The sequence below is a fragment of the Balearica regulorum genome, chromosome 3, assembly GCF_011004875.1.
Source record: "Balearica regulorum gibbericeps isolate bBalReg1 chromosome 3, bBalReg1.pri, whole genome shotgun sequence".
NCBI lineage: Eukaryota > Metazoa > Chordata > Aves > Gruiformes > Gruidae > Balearica > Balearica regulorum.
The window spans coordinates 23,005,540-23,027,269 of record NC_046186.1 but is presented as its reverse complement, the minus strand read 5'-3'; the positions used below and the strand labels follow the sequence as shown (position 1 = coordinate 23,027,269).

Here is a 21,730-nt window from a genome sequence, read left to right as displayed (position 1 = left end):
AATGAAACGTCCATTTAACTTATAGAGATAGCAGATCTGTGAACAGGAAAGTGCACAGTTCAGTAGGCTATTAACTAACCTGTGAAATGACGCTCATTATATGGACAAAGTGTTATTTCTTCTGGAAAATGAGCAGGTCACCAACCAACTACCTTGATCAGATACACCCAGGAATTAGAATGGATATTTTGTGTTCACATTTGATTAGCATTTGAGACCTTCTTTCTCTAAACACTTCCCACAGGACTGCATGTGCCAAATTCCTACCACAGCTCGAGCTATTATACACAGACCTGAGAATGCTCATTCCACTTAGCTCTATCTTAGGTCTACTGACAGTGCTGAAGACAACAGTCTTTTCCCTAGACTATTAAATGACTTTCAGAAACAAAAAAAAGGAAACATTTTTAAGTTGCAATCTAGCATTACATCGCCCACAATGAAGAACTGTTAGAATAAATAACCAGCCACAGCTTGCTCCCTGAGGTATTTCATAAAACCTCAAGCCTATTTAAATGAATTGCAACAAAACAGTATTCATCATTAACACAATGAAAAACAAAGTTTGTGGATCTTACTGAAGAGTTTGGATACTTTGGGGCGCAAGTAAGGAAAGGAGAAAAAGCTCCATGCTAAAACAGAATTAAAAATTCGACAGAGAGGCAGAAGGTGCATTTTGATTATCTACTGCAGATTCTTAACTCAGGTGGCACCTAATTAATATGTATATGATCCAGAACAGGAATTCACAGGTATGCTTCACAGCCATTGGAAAGGAAAACAGACAAGTGCTATTAACTACGCTCTCCATGGAGCTCCTATGTGTTGAAGGTACATTCTTAATCTTCTAACTGAGTTAATACAAGATATTAGGTACAGGGATGCGGTTTGAAGGATGCATTTGAATGGGCATAACTCAGTGTAGCAATAAGTACCCTGGTGCCTTTGCAATTCCAAGGGCATGAGTTCACCTCAGAGTATGCAAAAGTAACAGAAATGAAACACTCCTAGTTTTTTTTTTTTTTTTTTTTTTTTTTTTTTTTTTTTTTTTTTGGTAATAACAACTATTACTGCATTCTACAAGGGAACCTGGGATAGACTCATTCTCCATCTCTGGGCTATTGCATAGAAAAGTAATGCAAGGAATGCAGGAGCTATGCTGCTACAGACAAAACTTGAGTGTGTAGTCCACTCCTAAGGACACTGCCCTGGAAGTCAAGGATCCCTCAGCTGCCCTTTAGATTCACTGTAGTTTTATGCATCTATCCAAAGACTGTAATACAAAATACATAACTTACCCTTCAAGTAAGAACCAGAGTCCAAAACTCTGTTTCTTCCTCACTACCCAGGAAGAAAAATGTTATAAGAAAAGCAAATAATTGCTTTGGACAAGCTGCTGCAACAGTTTGGACAAGCTACTGCCACCAAAGTGTGCTTTAAAGCAAACAAATAGAAGACTGGGAATATCTGGGAACAAAGGACTTAGACCTACAGCATGGGAGATTCTGTTCAGTGAGTCAAAGACCCAAGAAAGGGTTTAAATTCATTATAATCTGGCCAGTTTTGTGGCATATTTATGTGTCAGATGATAGAAAAACATAATCCTGGAACCCAGATCTCTAAAGGTTTTGCCATGAAGGCACAGGTAGGATTGTGAAGGAATGTAATTATCGGAGTAAGTAAGAGTATCTTGGTTAAGAACACTGAGAAAAAACCTTTGGTTACAGGGACTGCCAGCACCACATTTTCTGTTTAGCAGACTCCTGAAATTTAGGAAGAAATTTCATATCCTTACATGCTTTGAAGTCTCTATCCTTTTTTTATCCTGCTCCCTAGAGACAGATGCTGGCTAATCCTCCTTCCTCTTTGGAATAATGATAATTCAAAAAAAAAAAAATAGGTGCCCTCCCAGGTACGAGCAGATTGGAAGAAGCTAGATTTCATGTGTTGCCATAAGAGGCATTCCCTTCCGCCTCTAATCTGATGTCAGCCACATCAAACGAGGGGAAAACCATTCATTCCTATTCTATCAGCTAAATTTTGGGATCACCGCTTGGGTTGCTTGACATCATAGACAATCAGTGCAACTTGAGCTGGCAGCTCTGAACTGTAGCTAAATGCCTAAAAAGGGAGAGTGAGAAAGGAGGTGTTATGTACAAATAAGAAATTACTTTGCTTCTATATACAGCATTTACAAAATTTCTACATTAATATATTCTCTATAGTTCTCATAGGTTTTGAAAAAATGGAGAGAGTTCCTAGGACAGCTGTCAGAAAACCAGTCTTACAGTGTGAGCCTTAAAGAGTACAACATATCCAATTTGCCAGAAAAAAAAGTTGAAAGGTGCCTTGACTACTATATATACATTTTTAGTAGTCATAGGGGTGTTAAAATTGTGATAGTCTGAAGATACGGAAGATGCAAGGTTTGCAGATCAAGGCAATAACTTCATCAGGCCAGGTGGCACAGCCAGAAGAGGTGCACAGGCTTCTGCGTGCATAGGTTTTTCAACAGGTCACTGCAAATAATCAGTTTTTCACAGACACTTGTTCAGAAATTGTATCTGAAAAAGGGAGATTTTTCAGTCTTACGGACAAAGGCATAGCAAAAGGAAGACTGGCAGCTGAAATTAGACAAATTCAACCTTTCCACAACATTGCAATTTCCTAGCACTAAGGGTAATTAAATATTGGAACGGCTTACCAGGGGAGCTGGTGGACTCGCCATTGCTTGGAGCTTTAGGACGAGATTAGATATCATTGTAAAAGAGATGCTTTAATCCAGCTTCTGGAAGTTCTCAACATGCCCATAACACTTGCAGCTCTGCATTAAGACAATGACTATAATCAAATCTCATACTTTAGGGTTTCAGCTGATCAACTGCAAGGGTTATAAAGAATTTCTTTTTCCTTTCACATAAAAACCAGACAGATACTTTGGCGTGGTTTATATTCTGATCTGTCTCTGAAATAGCAGAGATTGCCCACATCTACAGAAAACACAGGGGGAGCTGATGCAGTGGCCAGTGGTGACAGGGAAAGTACTTTTTCCAAATTCACCAAGCAGTCATATCCTGATGTGAGCTCACGTGGATTTGAAGCCATCTGGATGCAAACCTCTGCCCTGGGAACTGTGTGATTCGGTCAGTACAGAACCAGGTTTGATCTGTCCGCCCAACTTGGGGCCTGGCATCAGCACCTGCTCGGCATTGCGCTAACACGGCTATGTGACTTTTGGAAAGAAGCCGTTTCACGCTCTGCTCCTGCAGAGCACTGGCCAAGGGTCAAATGAAAAACTATTGGATCACCATACCCTTAGAGGTCTTGTTAATGAATCTTGCTGGATTAGCTCAAAGGGAGCGCTTTTCCCAAGGTGAGATAAATAGAAATCTCAATTGAGTTTGTTTTGTGTTCAGTGTGAGATCCAAATCACCTGTTAATACACTAAGATCATCTGGACATATCTCATCTCATTAACTAATTGCTATTGAAGAAGCATAAGTAACACCTTGATCTTTTCTGTCTCCTGAAAATTAACATGCTTTAGCCTAACTAGAGTTACATGTTTACACACAGGCATCAGGATGGATTTAGTGTTCTGTGTTTTCCAGTATAACTAGATATATAAGCATCCCTTTTGGTGTTTAATTTAGCTACATCTGTAACTATACAATCTGCACTATTTTTAGCAGAATACTGTCATGACTTAATTAAATGCAAGTAAAGCTGAAGACAAGACAGGACATTCTGCTGCTTTTACAGTTCTGTGTGAAAAGATTATGTCTCAACTCTGTCAAACAAAGCATAAAATGAGAAATGGTTCCTGTGAGCTGCACAGTGGCATGTCCATACTGTGAGTCTCCAAATAAAGATCTGTTTAAGTCAAGTCCATGTTTCCAGGCTTTTATTCTTCTCAGGTACCTATACTGTTCTCCCACATCCCTTTGACAGTGAGTTAGATTCAAAGATATTTCTGTCTGTGCTAAATAACGGGCCATTTGATGGAGTTGTGCACAGCTACACCTGGAATGTAATGCAGGCATATAATTCACCCGTCCTACAATTCAGGACATTTTTCATGCAGAATAAAGATGATTTCTCTTTACCATAATTCTGAAGCATACATATTAGTATAAAGGCTTTTTTGTCAGTATCAGTCATTATCATTATGTTAAGATTGTCATATTTCAAAGTAAGAATGGGACACACCATGATAGCACTATGTGGTAATATAAAATATTCATGTAAAAACAAAAGCAGACTCAATTTTTAAAAAGGCAAATAAAAAAAAGATACACCGATACTGCTTGTCTCAATGTCTATCTTGGTGATACATGCATATATTTGACAACAATCGTGAAGATCATATTTACAAGATGGCCCTATTAAGCAGTACATATTATTCCATGAGTATCTATACTCAAACCAAACCAGACTACTCAGAATAAGAGTCTCCTCATCTGGGATGAAAATGGCAAAATCTGCACTTACAGTCTTCTGACTCCTCAAACAGACATCCCTTCGTCTGCTGCTGTATTTGAGTACAAACAGCTCTGACAGACTCTGTACCCAGATCTGCTCCACACTGCACACAAATTTCATGATAATGAACTTCTAATCTTTTTTTTTGATCATTTGTTCTACTGAGATTCTTATAGCATACCTAATGGCCACAGTGCAGGAACGCTTGGAAAACCTCAAATAAATCTACTGTCCCGTAATTTTTAAAGAATGCTCTTTTAAACAAAAAATGGAGGAGGATTATCATATTATGCAACAGACACATTAGAAGCCAATTACATAATAAAGACTAATATTGTTCTAATGATAAATATCATCACAAATTTTGACTAATTTGACTTTTTGCGATACAAAAATTATGCTTTAGTTTTCATAACCTATTCATTTGAAGGATTATTCAAGAGAATGTTGAGTACAGGAAGCATCTGCACATTTGCAGCAGAGAAGAGATTTACCTTATCTCACAGAATGCTCATTTATATTACTCTTGTGCCAACATTTTTACTGGAGTAACACAGAAGTTCATGTGATCACTGAACATCAAATTCTCTGCTCCTGTATTTCTGCTAAAAAATTCCCAACTCAAAATGTTTGAATTGTTAAGTAATTAGAGCTGTAAGAGTCTAAAATTTTTAATCGAGTGGATTATTTTAAAAGTTAATTTCCATGCAGCATAAAAAAATGGATGTGTACAGTAGAATCCAGAGAATTAATGAAATTGTGTTCTCATAAAGCATATTTTCAATTCTATTCGTTAAGGCATATAATAGCTACCTCTTCTTCATGTATCTGAAATCTAAAAAAAAACCCCTAACAGTACAATTTTGATGTGTAACAAAATGCTGTCAGAAGCACACCAATTTAATTTCACATCCCCCCAAAAGAAAACTCAATAAACTCAATATAAAACAAATAAATAACATAATCTAATCTAGCTGTCCACTTTACCTGGAAATGCATGCCCTGTTAGAGAATCCAAATCTGCAATTAAAACAGTGAAAAAAATAATATTTAACAATAATTTAATATTAAAAATAAAAAAATAAAAAACAAACCTGGCAACAAATATCACATTATCATCAATATCAAATTTTAATCATATATATATATGAAAAGCAAAAATAGAACACTTAGCATTACATTATGGAGTTTTTTCTCTCCATAGTTCTATAAAGTTGTAAAATAGGATCTAAAGATGAAAGTCTTGAACACTATGAGAAGGTAATTTACTTTACTATTATTTAAGACAGACGTACCACAATTAAATAGGAATTTTACAGTATTTTTTTAAATGAACCTCTTCTTTCAGAAGCTTATATCTTGAGTATAAGCATTTGTTCTGAGGTTGTACACAAGAACAATAATTGGAAATCTGTTTTTCAGATTATACAATTTTAAAAATATTTTCTTTCTTGATCATAACAAGTAATAGACCTAATTATGTCTATCCTAGTGTTCATTCTTTTTATTTTTCTTTTTCCCCCCAAATTAGCTGTTTTAAAAAAGAGAAGAGAGTATTCCTGCTGACACTGACAAGCATAAATTAGGGCTTCACTGGTCAACTCCCCTTGGAAGACAGAGCAAGAAGTGGCACTGGTGGCACCAGAATGACCCCTCCCCAATTTGCCCTGGGACCAGAATTCAGAATTCCATCTTTGAAGTGCTTTGCCTCGCCTTTGGAGATTCCATGTTCTCAACAAGCTGTATTTAGTCACTTTGAGGAGTTATACTCAGAGATTCACTTGTAAATCTATAGCCAGAACTAAAAGAGCAGTTGTTAGCTCTGATAAAGCATGGTCACAATATCAGCTGGGATTGCTATTGCATTACCAAGGTGTAAGGCTAACTCTGACATACATGGCCAAAAAACCCCCTTTGTAGCTGGTGTTCTGTCATGCAAGACAGTGATGTGAGCACATTCGGAAAACAAGCCGCGTTGCTAAGAGCAGTCCACCAGTTCTCAATCAGCTCACCAAGACAGCATGTGTGACCCTCAGACTGGCCTCCTGCCCATCATCTCACGAGTGGGATGGCAGAGGGATGCAGTAGCTATGTTCTCTTGGAAAAGCACAACTAGAAGATTGTGGCTGACCAATTTACCATCGTATGTGTACCCATGAGCTCACTTGGCATTTATAGGAATTGAATGTATTTATTAGCAGTGCCTAGAAAAAGGTAGTTGGGCAATCTAGACACTTTATTAGAAACTTCTAGTACCATTTTTAAACTACTTCATCTTAAAAAAAAAATAAATTGTTTCTTCATTGCAGCAATCAACAGATAACAAGATTCTAGGTTAATGGTTTAGGCCACTGAACTTCTTGTAATACAGTAATTGATACTAAAAAATATTAGGAAAATATTTACCAATGAACTCCTGGATATACAATTTCTCCTACCGGAAGACAGGAGGAAAGTGTGCTTGGATTTAATAATTTATAACTGTTTAAATTAGAAAAATTAGATAAATTACCTGAGGACTGAGAACATACTTAGTGTTGTAACTGAACACAGGAGAAAAACAACCCGAAATGTGAAAAATATACTAGAGAGAATTGCTTTCTGAAATCCAAGATAGTGAACACAGTGCATTACCTAACAAACACTTCCAGTATGTGGGGTCTCTAGCTTTATCATACCAAACTTTATCATAAACTACAGCCAAAAGAAAAATTAATCTCCGCATTTTTCCCTCCAGAGCCTGAGAGACAAAAGAATATTGTTGCCCCCTAGGAGCCCATAAAACCCCCACCAAAACCAGATAATGCATGAATGGAGTATCTAGCTATGCAGATGCTATGCTCTCTGAAAGCACAGAGACTGGATGCAGCCATCATGCAAATCTGGATCACCCCAAAAAAATGTGTAATACTTGAATTGCCCAAACTGCCATCACTGTGCACATGATGTGGCTGCACATCCTGCCACAGCAGTAATGTGTTTGGAAACATCTCTTCTATGTCATTTTATTGATGAAAGTATCCTGATGCAAAACCTTAAAATCCAAGAAAAAGAACAGGAGAAAAAAAAAAAAAAGTATTCTTATAGCTGTGAAACAATATCTACTCAGACACTGGGATTTCAAAGAAAAAAAAAACAAAACAAAACCAACAACCCAAACCAAAAAAGTGTGACTTGTTTCTGAAAAGTGCATGTACATATTGTAACTTGCAGCAGAAATCACTGTAAAAATGCTGTTCTCAAACTAATGCAGATAACTTAATGCAAATTAATTAGGCACTTGTCCCAGCATAAAACAGCACTACTTTGTAATACTCTGTGTTAAGTTAATGATATAAATTGTGAATGTGTTTATTTTCTTACAAATAGACCTACACTAACTGGAAACGAGGTAGTTTGTCACCCAAGCACATGTGTCCTGTGTGAACTGTTAAATAAAATCAGACCTACTTTGCTAGCTGGAACCAGAAGAGTTTATGGTATATTGAACCCACAAATCATGATCCACATGCCCCAATTCCATCATTACATTTCACAAAGAATGATATGAGCTGACACCGCATAGGCAGGCAATGTAAAGTTTCCCATATAAAGATAAATACAGTGTGCAGCATTTCCCTGCTAGACTTCAAGACATGCAATTACTGCAGTTATAATGGAACGAAACCTTTGCTGTGACTGAAACAACCGGCGTATTCAGTCTCTGCCATAAGATTTCTTCTACTCTTCTATGGACTCCAAAGGCAGGAGAAAAATCAACATTTCCTGTTATTGTTCAGAAGACTTTGCAGTTTCTTGGGCAGATTTTCAATTAAGTAAGCCTGGTCAGGTGGAATCCAATTTTCCTCCATTCCAATTATTTAATGAATTGCCCTGATTTGGCACCATTCACTTTTATTTTCATATATAAGACTTTCTAAGCAAAGAGCAGGAATATGAAATAAAAGTGGAGTACATACAAATGAAACACATTTCCATCCTCTTTTTAAGGCAAAATAGCTAGCAATTAGCAATGAATTATATTCATGCAATCCATACCTGATTGATACTCTAAGTCATTGATTTAAGTAGAAAAAACGGGGATTTGATGAAAAAGCTGACTTCCACTTACATTGGATAGCAGGATTTTTAAAAAGGGAAAGAGGACGTACTTCTCAGCAGGCAGTATCTCTGGTATGCCACATTCATTTCATTAGCTCAGTGCAAAGCAGATGTTGGACATTGTACAATCTTTTCATACCAATAAGCTAATTGTTTTTTCCTAGCGCTGATTAGCAAAGATGGGGTCCTGTCTACATCTTGCCTCCAAGGCCTTGTTCGTCCTATTTCAAAACCAGTGTACACTGCCCAATCCAGTACACAACCTTTGTCTTCCACTCGCATGATACTCCTAGTGCTGTGCTTACAGTAAAACATCAAAGCATGGTATATCTGCACACTGACACGTGGTGGCAAAGTACCAACGCCAAATGAACAGAAGGGCTGATTTTTACAGTGCAGAGGAAAACATTTAAGGTGCAGAGCACATATAAGTCATTTAACATTAAGGGCTCTCCATGGCATTGTCAGCGAGATGATGAAATAGCAAAACCATCTCTGTGAGCTGATACCTGCTTAGAAAGGTTAGGAGAAGCTAAATGAATGCTAAATCATGTTCTTTCAAAAATACAAGATTTCTTCCTGCTTCTAAGTGTTTAATAGATATTGCCAGCAGGAAATGAGCATCTCTGCTTTGTTAAACTTCCACAGTTAGACTCCATCTTATTTCACTAAAAGCCTATAACCAGGCAGCAGAGCTCAGGGGCCATTGCAGATGTGCACAGCACCTGCGCCATGAATTCTGCAAAGCTCATGTCTTCTTTAAACAACAAGAGAGGAGTGACATCCAGGTCCTCGTAAAACTGGGAATACGCAGGAAGAGAAATAAAAAGGCTGGTCACAAAGAAAGTAAAGAGCTGACCTGTAGCTGCGGTGGCTGAAGATGTGAGGTGGCTTGCATTAACAAGAAGTTGTAACTGTAGCTTTAACAATTGGGTTAGTGAAAACCATTGGCATATAACTCCTAGGACTGGATTTGGATTGTGAGTTTGGACGCACCCAGGTTTGGGGTTTAATTTGGTACTTCCCAAATCTAAAGCCAGAGGCTAAACTAGAAGTAGGTAAGCAGTTCTTTGCATTAGCCTCTAGAGGGGGAAAGTTTCCTTCAGCTTTGGAAATGATGTACATTATTCACTAAAAAGCTGTTTTTGCAGTAGAGGCATCTCTTATGCAGTCCTGTTACCTAGACTTAGGTCTGCACTATTTATCACTATCCTGCCACTATCCCCCTAACCTACTGCAATAAAACTGTTTCCAGGCTCTTTCTTATTTTCCTTGATATTCATTCATTTGCCACCAATCCTGTTAACAGCACAATTATCATTTTAACGGAAATGTAAACCTTTTCTGTGAGAATTTCCCAAATGAGAAGAAAAAAAAGAGTTAGCATAAAGGTTGCACTCAGGAATTCATAATAGTATAATCACCATTTCATAAACCCACTGCTCACTTGCACTGGTTGTTGGAACTTATTTTTACTATTGGAGATAATTCAAACAAACAAACAAAAAAAGCTGAAGAGTTAGTGATGAAGACTTAACAATATGACATTAGAAAGCCTCTTTATTCCTCTGATTCAACTTGATACCATTAATCTACTGATAAAAAATTGCATCATATTGAGACAGATCACATCCACAGTGTTAACCAGGGTTTCATTTTGCCAGCTTGCTTTTTTTGTGATATCATTAAGAGTGGGATTCAAATTTACTTTTCTTCATAGAGGTGTCTTCATGTGAGCAAGGTGTCTGAGCTTCCATTAGCTCCAATGAAGAAGTAGTTGAAATTGAGGCAATTAATTACATCAAAAAGTAGAAATCAAACTTGCTCAGAAGAATAGTTAGAACAGCTCTTTCCATTGACAAGATCTCTAATAACTGCAGTGGGAGTTTAGACAGCTACCTACATAAACTATAGTGTAGGTATTTGGAGCTGAATCTCACCAGGAGAATGTCTTTAAGAAAAATAATCTACATATATAGACATTATTAACAGCTGGTAGCCATTCACACTGCCCATGCACATTTTTGCTCACACAGCTCACTCTTGCACTTGCACTCTCACTCACCGTTACCCACTAGTGCACGGCTGGGAGGCCAAGCCCAGTGTTTGTGCAGAGGCGCAGGGTCTTAACAGCACACAGGGCTCTTAGGTGGGTGTCCAGAAAGTCCCTCAAAGGCTCCTCCATTTCATCAGGTGTATACGTAACCCTGCAGCGTGGCCGCACACAGCAGGAGCAGCAGCACACTCTTGAGCGTGGCACCATTTACACCACCGCCCGTTGATGCCAGTGTGGGCCGGTGGCCAGGTGCGGCCAACTTTTCGTGCCCCAAGTTTATCAGTTCTTGCAGAGCCAGCCAGACTGCTGATCTCGGGAGCTTATCAGTGCCTGGGAGACTGCTGCAGGCTGCTCTCTGCAGCCTGCTGTATCCTCCCAACTTTCTCCATCCATACACCTAGGTACCTGTAGAAATCACTCGCACAGGTGAGTGCACACAGGGCACTTTTATGCAATGCAGCCTCTCCCTGCTACACAATATGTTTTAGCAGAAGAAGCTAGTGGGAGACCTAAAATCGTGTTATTCCAGATGCAGATTTATCCTTACATAGTAGTTGTGATAATCACAAGAGCTGGTAATACTACCAAATGTACATTTTCCTTGAAAGATTCTATTCAAAACAACATGATAAAGGAAGAAAATACACTTCCAGATTTACTAAAGCTTCTTATTAAAACAAAAAGCTCTCTTAAGATGCAGTTAACTTTTTGGCATCCCCTTCCCTTGAATAGCAAATATGAATTAAATGTATTGTCCTTAGTTTCGTTAGAATAATTTCATTTGTGTTCCTGAAGCTGTATTTATTAGGGCTTTGGGGTTAAAACGTCCCTGTCCTCTTCACAGAATTAAAGTTCATATTACATTTAAAAATTTGTTATAAAAACTTTATATCAAAAAATATTTGGGATATTGGACAGAGTTGATTGTAAACTTCTGTAAACCTAGACCTCCAGGTCTAGTTTGACTTGACTGAGCTCCTTTAGTAGGTTCATAGTGGGTAACACACTTCAGAGTAGAAAAAAACTGGGATGTACTGACCCTGGCCAGCTTAATTGGATAATGGTCTGCTTCTGTTCCTCCACAACTTAGGTTTTCCTCATTTCTTTACTCTGTCTCACTTTAAAAAACAAAAGAAAACCAACCACCAATTAAAAATAAAATAAAATAAAGAAACCTAGTTTCCTTACATTTTGAAAGCCATCATTAATCCATTTTCTCCTTCTGCTGATCTCAAGCAAGCTGCCTGCTTCATGCTTCCTAGTATAAACATGGCCTCAGGACTGCTTTATCCAAACTCCATACAGGGTTTTTAAATAACATCTTAAAATATGTTGTGGAACCTACAGCTGCATACAGCCAGCTCAAGATCAGAACATTAATGCTTTCCAAAGTAGCTCTCATCAGGAAACTTAAAGTACATTACGGCTGAAATCCCAGCCCCGGTTTCCTGCAGTGATGGATGCTGCGCTGACAGCGGCAGCAGCACCCACTCTACTCAAGTGCAGAGAGACTTTATTTAGGCACCATTCACTACCACTTTGATAGCAGTGATGGAGAACACCTATCATCAGTGGATGGTGTACTGTAATTTGGAATCCCCTGCAGATCACCGCAGCCTTGCTGTCCCGTACCGAGCCAGGATTTCCCAGAGAACTACCACAGGCGTGCTGCCCTCACCACATGTAATAATCCCAGTGCTTTGAGGAAGGCACGTCGTGTCTACAGGCACACTGTAACTGGGAGTGCTACAGCTCCTAAATCCCATTGAAGTTCAGTGACTACATATGTAAAACAAACTCACACATATAAATGAAAAAGTTTCTCAGAAACATCAGTACAAACCTTATTCATACTTTCCCCAGTGACTTCCACTTGTGCAGGTGGTTTAGACATGAAAGAGGTGAAACAACTAATTTCCTACTGTACTTTAACTTCTTAGCACGCCTACAAACATTTTTAAGCTCAGGAGCACTTTGAAAATGATGTATGGCTGCTCATTGAACAGTCAATACCTTACATCTAAATAGTTCTAGAAAATTTTAATTCTAACTGATTTTTTAAGGACATTTGCAAATTTATTCCAGTCCTGTGGAGCTGTGCTTAGTACAGTACTATTCTTGAGCTAATAACCTAAAGCCTTAACTTTGAGTCAGAGCCGATTTCTATCCTGTTAGCTCAAAAGGCAAGTATAACTCTTTCCTGTCTGTCTGAAGACGACCATACAGAAACAACAGAGTTTCCAAATTATGGAGATGACTAACACAGACAGCCATGGGCTATTTATACTTATTTAACCTCTAAAAAAATTTTATTTGTAAGTAGAGTTTCAATATCTGACAGGAAATACTTGGTAGAGTTTTGCGAGTCTAGTTGAATCTGACCTGTTCATTCAATCAACACTCTTCCCATATGAAAAGTCAAAATTTAAATTTATTTTGTATTAACATGGAGCATACGCATTCCATGACTCAGGAGAAGCAATGACATAATACACACCACGATATGGTGATATCATGATTCTCAGAAATATGAAGCTACCAAATTTTCCAGACCAAAACCCATACAACAGATGAAGAGTCTCAAACAGAAGTTTAATAATACGATAGCAAAAAATATATTTTTTAAAAAAAATTAATTTCTTGAAAAATTAACTGCAAAATAATATATCTGCTCAGTTTTATTGCAGTCCCTTTCTAAATCTGCTTTCTGCGTGAAAAAGGCAAGAAATCCTGTGAAATTCAACTGTTCCACTTTATGCCGCTATTCATGTCAAACACTACGACATGTCTTTCAGAAGCTGCTCCTTCATGTTGTCAGATTCTTTCAGTCCATCTCATTCTTTGTCTTGTTCTAGAAATGCCTTTTCTCTCACACCTTCCCTGTTAGTGACTTTGTTTTTTTCTTGAAATTTATACAAATATAAGTTCTTGAATCAGCAAGCTTTTCTAAACAAAAGATAATTTTCTCTCATTTTCACCTCAGCATAAATTTCCCTTCCTCTAACTCACATCAGATTGCTTTCAGGTTTATGCTCAGCTTGATCGGGTCTTTCATGTATCATTCATTATCTTCTGCTGGCCAAGCCATAGTATTTTTTCATATTCATTCTCCTGCCTTTTTTTCCTTATATCAGGTAAAACTAAGCACTTATTATTAAGCAGTCTTTCAAGCTGTTGATGCCCTGCCTGGTTTCAAAGAGACTAAATAACTATGTTTATCCATTGACATGTAAAGTACCAAGTTGAGCTTTATATGACAAAGCTGACTCAGTGACTTACTAAATATTAGGACAATTCCTGTTATACTAAACAAGTTGAGTCGTCTAAGTACATTAGATTTGCAACAGCTAGTGAAAGAAAAAAAAAAAAAAAGCATCTACTTAAGTACTTAAAGGGAAAAAAAAAATCATTAAACGGGCAGGCAATGAAGCATTTCCTTGAGGCAAGCCCAGGAGTTTGCTAACAGATAATGCCTTTCTGGAAGGAAAAGTTAGAAGAGATTTAGCACAGTCTTTGCATACATTTTGTAATCTCCAAAACTGGTATACAAAGAGACTGATTAGGGCTAGGGGAATTTAGCACTTCTACATCCCAGAAGATATACAAAGGGGAAAAAAAAAGTTGTTAAATGTTAATTTAAAAAACCCCAACAAACCAAACCCAGAAAAAAAACAACCTGCAAATGACTTTCCATATGAAAGGCAAATATTTCCAATATAAGGACTAAAACTTAAGAAGGGCTGAAAGTGAAAGCATGAGAAATTTGTTATAAATGGCACTAGACTTAAAACAGAATTCAAGAACTACACTAGTGAAATTACACAAGTGTAAGCAATGTCATTTGGTATTAATTCTGCTTCCCAGGTATTTCAAAGGATAATTGCACAGATGTCTCAGGGCCTTTAATCATGATCATTTTGTCATTTAACATGAGTACTGTGTAGGAGGTTTAAAGTTTAGGTCAGGTCAACAAATACTTGCATTCTGTTTGTTTGAGAAAAATATCCTTTTGGGGGACCAGCTGTATTATGTACACATGGATGAAATCAGCTTCCATTGCAAAATGTTTCTTTAGCTCTCATGTGAATCTTAGTTCAGAAAACTGGTGTGCTCTGACAACTGCTCTGTGTACTCTGAAAATGAAGACAGGTTTTTCTTAATATTTTGAAGACAATCAGTCAACATAGATGTTAAAACATAATGCTACAATAAAATGGTGACTGGTTTTTTTGGGGTTTTTTTTTACATTCTCATTACTGCTCACTGTCTCTTCAAACTTTAGTTAAATCTTTTCAAGCCTGTGGCAATATCTGAAGAGACTGTGTTAAAATTAATTAAATCTTTGAAAACATTTAGCCACAGTCCTGCTCTTATTGAGTTTTCTTGAGAGTGACGTCAATGAGAATAGCAGCAGGTGTAGGTTTTCCTTCTGTCCTATCATATCACAATACTCAGGATATAGATGGCTTCTGGTGTAGGCTTGTGAAAGACAACTTGAAGGGGGAAAATGCTAAAGGAACTTTTGATTTTAAAATTGATATGACTTTGCTGCAGAACAAAAAGAGAAAAAAAAAAAAGACAGAAAATGTTTGGGGTTTGTTTTGCCAGGGGCATGGAAAGAGATAAGAACTGTGTTAAAGCTACATACAACAAAAGCTCAAACATGAAATAGGGTACTCCATTTCACTGGTTTCCATACTCCGTGCAATGAAGAGAAGTATGAACTAGCCAGGTTGTTAAGGAAGCAATGGAAATTAGGAAAGTTCATCAGTTCCAGGCAATTTATGTGACATTGCACAAGAAGCATGCGTGTGCCCCTGTTTATGCATGCTAGAAACAGGAGCAAAGGAGAGGGTGTTGCAGAGACCCCTGTTGACTCCACGCATAGCGACTAGGATCAGGAAGTAGCAGAGGCACATTTATGATACATTGCATCTGAGCTAATAAGCCATTTCAAGATTAATAGCTGTAGTCCAAAGCCATTTGAAAGTAGCTACTATGCTTCAGGGCCCAAGTCAACAAGTCTACATCATGCCAAGCTGTTGCTTTCTTTGAATGTCTTTTCCTAAGAGGAAGCCTTTATCAAAACAAATAAATATAATTCACAGAACTTGCCTTCTTAACTAGCTGACCTCTTCCCTCAGCTAGCATGGAGACAAAAGAACCTCCACCATTTAAAAAAAGACTATAGGAATGTGTCAACAGCCTATAACACAAGGCAGCACAGAATAACAATTGCCATAATGATGTGTTGTTCATGTGTCATTCACTGAACAATAGTCAGCTTCTGAACTGGTGATTTAAGAAAGTTGTCAATGTTTTCCATGATAAACACCAGAGTTCTAACAGAAATGACGGGAAGACTCCCTTTGATTTCATAGGGGTAAAAATTACACTGAATTCAGAAAGAAAAGACTGAAACAGGAGAAGGGATTTCATGGGGAAAAGTTTGTGATAATGTAATTAAAATCGGTATGCACAAGGGAATGAAGTGAACACTGAATTGGCTTTTGCTCACAGCCATTTCCAGATTTGATTCCTTCACTCGGTTGGTTTAGCATTCTTCCAGAACAGTTTTGTGCTTTCAACATTTTTCATGTGGAATATAACCAGAGGAGAAAAGTTATTTCATGATGTCATTCATTGGAGTCAGTGGAAATAATCCGGTACAGAATATGGTGCACCATCAAAAGTGTTTGATTTTGTAGATTTTAAATATTCAACTATTAGATGAAATAACAACTATTTAATCATCACCTAAATCCCAGGTATGACTCTTCTGAACCTTACTGTAAAATGCATGAATGCACAGGGAAAACAGAGCAAACAGTTCAGTTACCATCTCTAGATCCAGGATACATATCCATGAGCTACAAGTTAATTCTGGGCCCTGACATGCAAATAGGCAAGCAGCCAAATTGTCATGGGTCTCTTTCACTTTGACCAACTTTGGCTTTGAAAAGCTTTTCCAAAGAAAATGCACCGAAACTGCTTTGTTCTCTGGGATAGGCAGTCTTGAAAAATCAGCAGTTTCAAACAGAAGGAAAAGACTTATCAGAATATTCTAAAAATAACTGTATTTGAAGGCCAAGTCTGGTCTGCAGTGTGTAATTTGAGCTCATCTTTTCTAAATGACAAAGACCTCCTTTCATATTTTAGCAAATCTACGCATTATATGTTCTGGAGTTTACTTTAACAAAATACCTAACGATAGGAAGGGTTTTTTTAAAAAAACAACTTTGATATGGAAATAGATCTGCCTCCAAAATGAACAGATTAAACTTTGTAGAAACAATGTATTTTCACCTGGGTATATTATGAATATGAAATTCCATGCAACATTAATTTTGATATCATGAAAGCCATAAAAACAAACCCCTCAAAACTCCCCCAAAAACCCAACCTCACAACTCTGGAGATCATCCATAAACAAAATAAAATAAATCTTGCAATTTAGAAATCTAAAAAAATTTCTGGTACTACTTGTTTCTATTGGCAATGTTAATTTACTTCAGTAGCACTGCTTTGCCATTTTATTTTATAGCGTGCCTGTCAGGAACTTTGGTTAAATGTTACGGGGAAAAAAAAAAAAAAAGAAAAGAAAAGAAAAAAAAAGGCAAGAAAACCAGTCCAAACAACTTCTGATTCTTGTCTTGTTAAACTTAGCATTTTACCTGATACAATGGAATTTTATGAGAGGACCTGTTGTTAAAATAATAAGACATGTAATTTTTACTACTTTTGCTCAAAAAGAATCAGGAAGATCCAATTGTTTTTAGGCAGTTATTATCAATGAAATTATTTTTCAAGAAAGGGAGCTGTGTTTTCTGTGTCCTACAAATCCTGCAGTGATTTGGTTGTTAGAAAAACTGTTGCACTGACATAAAGTGGAGAGGATAATATCTATCTTTCACATTTCTTAGTTTAATTGTCTTACTGCAACTGAATATGACATACAATGTAAGAAAGATTAATGATGAGAGAAAACTGAAGTCAGCAGCCTCAGGCAAGACAGTTTCTCAGAACTGGCTTTATAATCTCAGAAGAGATACGATTAACCTTAAATGAATTTGAATTTTTTACCTTTTTCTTTCTTTTCTGAGACAGCACTACGAGACTTGTTTTTCAAGTCCTTCTGTATTCTGATGAAAATTTCCAGCTTTCCAATTCTTGAATGGATTTTAAATAAATTCAAACAGTATTTCACCCAAGCTTATTATGTAGTGTCAAGAATTTGCCAACATTGATAAGTTTTTAACTATGATTGAAGTTAATATCTGCCCTCAGTTTCTTCAGTCGATTCAGCTGAATCTGGGTTCTAAGCCATTAGAGCAGCAGTGGTGAAGCATTGTTTGCTCCCGTCCCTAGAGGTCCCAAGGACACACATGGCCTCTCCCCACATGCTTCTCTTCACATCACAGTTCTGCAGTTCCTCTTCCCTGGTCCTTGGCATCTTCCTCTCCTCTTCACACATTATAAATATAAAATATGCTTCTCCTCAGAGAGATACTAGGACAATAACAACTCATCAGTTTTCTCCTCTTCAAGTCTTTGCTCTGCAGGCAGCTACCCTGGGTCCTAAGAGAGCAGCAGGCTAGTTAAACCAATGGAGCAATAGCTCCTCATGTACAGCTCTGGCTGCTTCACCAGAAAACCACTCCTGGTTCTGTCTCAGTTCCCTTCTGCCCCTAGATTCAAATACAGGATATGCATGTGCCCTAACTCTCTTCCTTGTAAGGTTTCCTAATTTTTAACAATGTCTTCAGTATTGCACATGTACCTTCAGGTGGAAGAGACTCCGTTATCAGTAACAGTTTATTGACAAGGCTGTTTAAGGAGGATCATACCACCCTTCTGCCAACGAGCCAGCTGTATGTGTTTGAGTTCCCAGTTAAACCTCAGATTCTCACACAAAAGGACCAGCCACCAGTAGTGAAAGCACTACTGCTGCTGATTATATATAGAGGTAAAGGATATAAATTGCATCTTGGTTGCTGTATACTCTGCATCTGATGTGCTGTCTCCTCAGAGAACAGACAAAATAACCCTCAGGTGCTGCAAAACAGAGAGCCTTCAACCTTTCTGATTACTTGCTGAGAGATTCACTTCATTTAAGTATTTTATTACAGTTTCCTTTAGACATAAGAACTGAAAAATTCATATCAAGAACTTAAAAATGCTGAGAGGTTGTGCAAATATTCTGCCAAACGTTATCCCAGAGCCCAGAAAACAAAATGCTTAAGAAAAAAAAAAAGAAAAGAAAAAAGTGCAGAATAATATACTTCATCTTTCCGTTAAAGTTTCTCTCCAATAACCTTGTTCCATGTTGGCCAAAGGAAAAAAAGTATAATCAGTAACATATAAAATACTTCAAAAAGCTGGAATCACATTGATCTCCCTTAGTATAATTAATATACACTATCTTAAACCCTAACTGTGAGGGCAGTTTTCAAAATGATACCTGGTAATTTGGTGCATAGTACTTAAAGTAGGTGCTGGATTTAAAAATAGCTTTAAAAAAATAAAACTGAAATATTGCATTACATTCCGCAATACTCATATTCTGAGAGTTCTCAGACTCTCGAGGAAAAAAAGAAATATTTTTCTACACAAAGACATAGCAAAGGTTGGCCTTTCTCGATTTTAGCTGCATGTTGAAGTTCTCCTTTGTAATACAATGTACAAAGTCAACAATAAAAGGTGCAGAACAGACACATCAAGGAATTCAGAAGTGTTGGCCTGTTCCCAGCTCTACTACTGGTCTGCTGAATAACTTCAGGAAATTCTCTTTTTAATCATATCTGCATGTAGCCTGTGAAAAGTTAGCTATTTAGTATATGCTGTATGTTTAGTCTCCTTCTATAACCAACAGAGAAAGACCCATTTCCAGGGGGTGATTTATTGCATCTGAAGACAGGTCTGAAAACAATTAGACTAATGTGTGTGCAAACTCTGGAAAACTTGGGGAACAACTACTTATAGCACATGTGTAAGTAGATGGAGGAGAAAAAGACAGTTTTTAGTTATAGAACATTTTTCCTTTTAATTAAAGGATTTTTTGATGCCTTTCCATGACTGGCTTTGCACTGAGTGTGTTCATTCTGGCCTGGCCGAGCAGAGCCCAACTAGAGGCAGGGACTCAGAGTAGCAGGCTCCCAGGTTTCTGCTATGGCAGAAGCATACTGCTCCTTGGTAGCTGTGGCTTGCAGGACAAGTAGGAACATTTATTTCACACAGACTATTATCTCAGATCTTGTGGAGAATGGACTAGGTATTAAGAGATTACAAAGGGAAAACAGAGCTTAAACCTTTAAAGGGAGGGGGCAGGGAGCAGAGGATGACTAGTCATAAAGCTGTAGCAATTAGAAATCCTGGAGAGGAGAAATTTCAGAATAAGTAATGGTGTATAAGCTCTTGGAAGAACAAGGAAATGAGTAGCAGGCAACATTTAGTCAGTTTGTCTAGAACTGAATGTCTCAGTTCTTTTTGCATAAGAATAGACAGTTTTACATGTGAGGAGGAGCCTTAGGTGTCTCTTAGATTGACTTTCTTATGGCTTTTGACACTGGCCCACATGACAATGTCATCCATGTCACAGAAAATGTGAGAGACACGTTCTAGAAGAAATTACTTTAGACTGATTGATGGAAAGCCAAAATCTTGTATCAGTCAGTCATTCACAGTTGAAATAGGGTATTCCTGTTCAATACTGATGAATGAGTGATGGCAATTGGGGTTTGTTTTGGTCAGATGGGACAGCATGTCACTGGGACACCATGAGGACAGGCTTACAATTATCTTCAAAAACTAAAGAAATTTCTTGAGGAAAAGATAAACAAAATAGGATTGGATCCAGTAAGGACAAGTATAAGATACTGAACTCGGGAATAATTAATTGCAAGACACTAAATAGAGGACAAGTTGTCACGTGTGTGTTCTACACAAAAAGTGTCTGCTATTACAGTTTAGCACAAGTTAAATATGAGTAGACAATATCATGCTATTTCTGGAAAAATAACCATCATAGTGGGATGTATAAACAAGAACGTAAGCTACAAGACATGAAAAGTCATTCTCTTTCCACACGCAGTACAGGTTAGGGCCTCAGCCATGTGCAGATTTGACAGGGGAGAGAGTATAGAGGAGAGACTGATCAGAACTCTGGAAAACATGACCTATGAGAAAAGACTGAAAGAGTATTGGCTTTTAAGTCTAACAGAGATAAGACCAACAGGGTACACCATCAGTCTTCAATTCCATGAAAGGTTGTTACTAAATGGAATGAATAATCTATTTCAACTTTCATATGCAAAAAATAATGAGCTTATTCTGAAACAGGAAAAACTCGGGTCAAACATTAGCTGAACTTTCTAACAGGAAGGATAGCGAAGCGGAGGAACAGACCTGCTGGGGATATCATGGCCTTTCCGTTGTTGGGAGCATTCAAAACCAGGTTAGACCAAAGGTTAGACCAAAGATCTGCTCAGCGTCACCGATCCGGCGGGGGCAGGGGATAGACTGGCTGTTCTGTACAGTTCTTTTCTTGCTCTATTTTTCAGAAAGTGTATTTTCTGTTTAATACAGGGATCTACTAGTAATATTGTGAATGAATATTAGGTTGGTCCTTGCCAGTCAGACAATGGTAGATCTATCCATTTTCTACTCTGTCAACATAAGAGGAATCTCAGTGCAATACAAATAGTTTAAAAATAAAAGGAAAAGTAAGCTTAAAAGGTTCCTTAAAGCTCACATCAAGGAATATTTCATGGTACTTAATGGAATACATATTTACGTAGTTCCTGTGCTGACTCAGGTTAGACCTAACTGAAAGAATTGAGTGAAAAAGGAAAACTGAATATCACAATTAAGAGCAATAAAGAATTGTGGCGACCACTGTGGCAAACACTAAAACCTAAATGAAGCACTCGCATAACAAAAACAAATAATAAAATCTTCTTTTACAGACTACAGTGTGATGCTTCCTTGAAGCTCCCCATTAAAGTCAAAGCAACTTGAGACCGAATAGAACAGTGTTGGACAGAAACCTCAATATCGCAGCAAAAGCAATGGACATAAAAAGGGCTTTACATA

The 21,730-nt window shown here is 37.6% G+C and overlaps 1 protein-coding gene across 23 annotated transcripts in view; it reads right to left on the bottom strand.

Annotated features, from left to right (window-relative positions):
• DLGAP2 (DLG associated protein 2) overlaps nt 1-21,730 on the bottom strand; it is a 466,376-nt gene that overhangs the window by 159,190 nt on the left and 285,456 nt on the right. For 8 of the 23 annotated variants that reach the window (XM_075747313.1, XM_075747324.1, XM_075747325.1 and 5 more), the window contains 2 exons: nt 5,470-5,502; nt 2,705-2,824 (listed from right to left, as the gene is read on the bottom strand). The exons of 9 other annotated variants lie outside the window; for them this stretch is intronic. Coding sequence is in view for 4 of the 14 variants with exons in the window: in XM_075747302.1 (XP_075603417.1) it covers nt 5,470-5,502 (33 nt within the window). In the remaining 10 variants the exon portion in view is untranslated. The remainder of the gene's footprint in view (nt 1-2,704; nt 2,825-5,469; nt 5,503-21,730) is intronic. 6 more of the 23 variants (XR_012834403.1, XM_075747302.1, XM_075747304.1 and 3 more) reach the window with 1 other exon arrangement.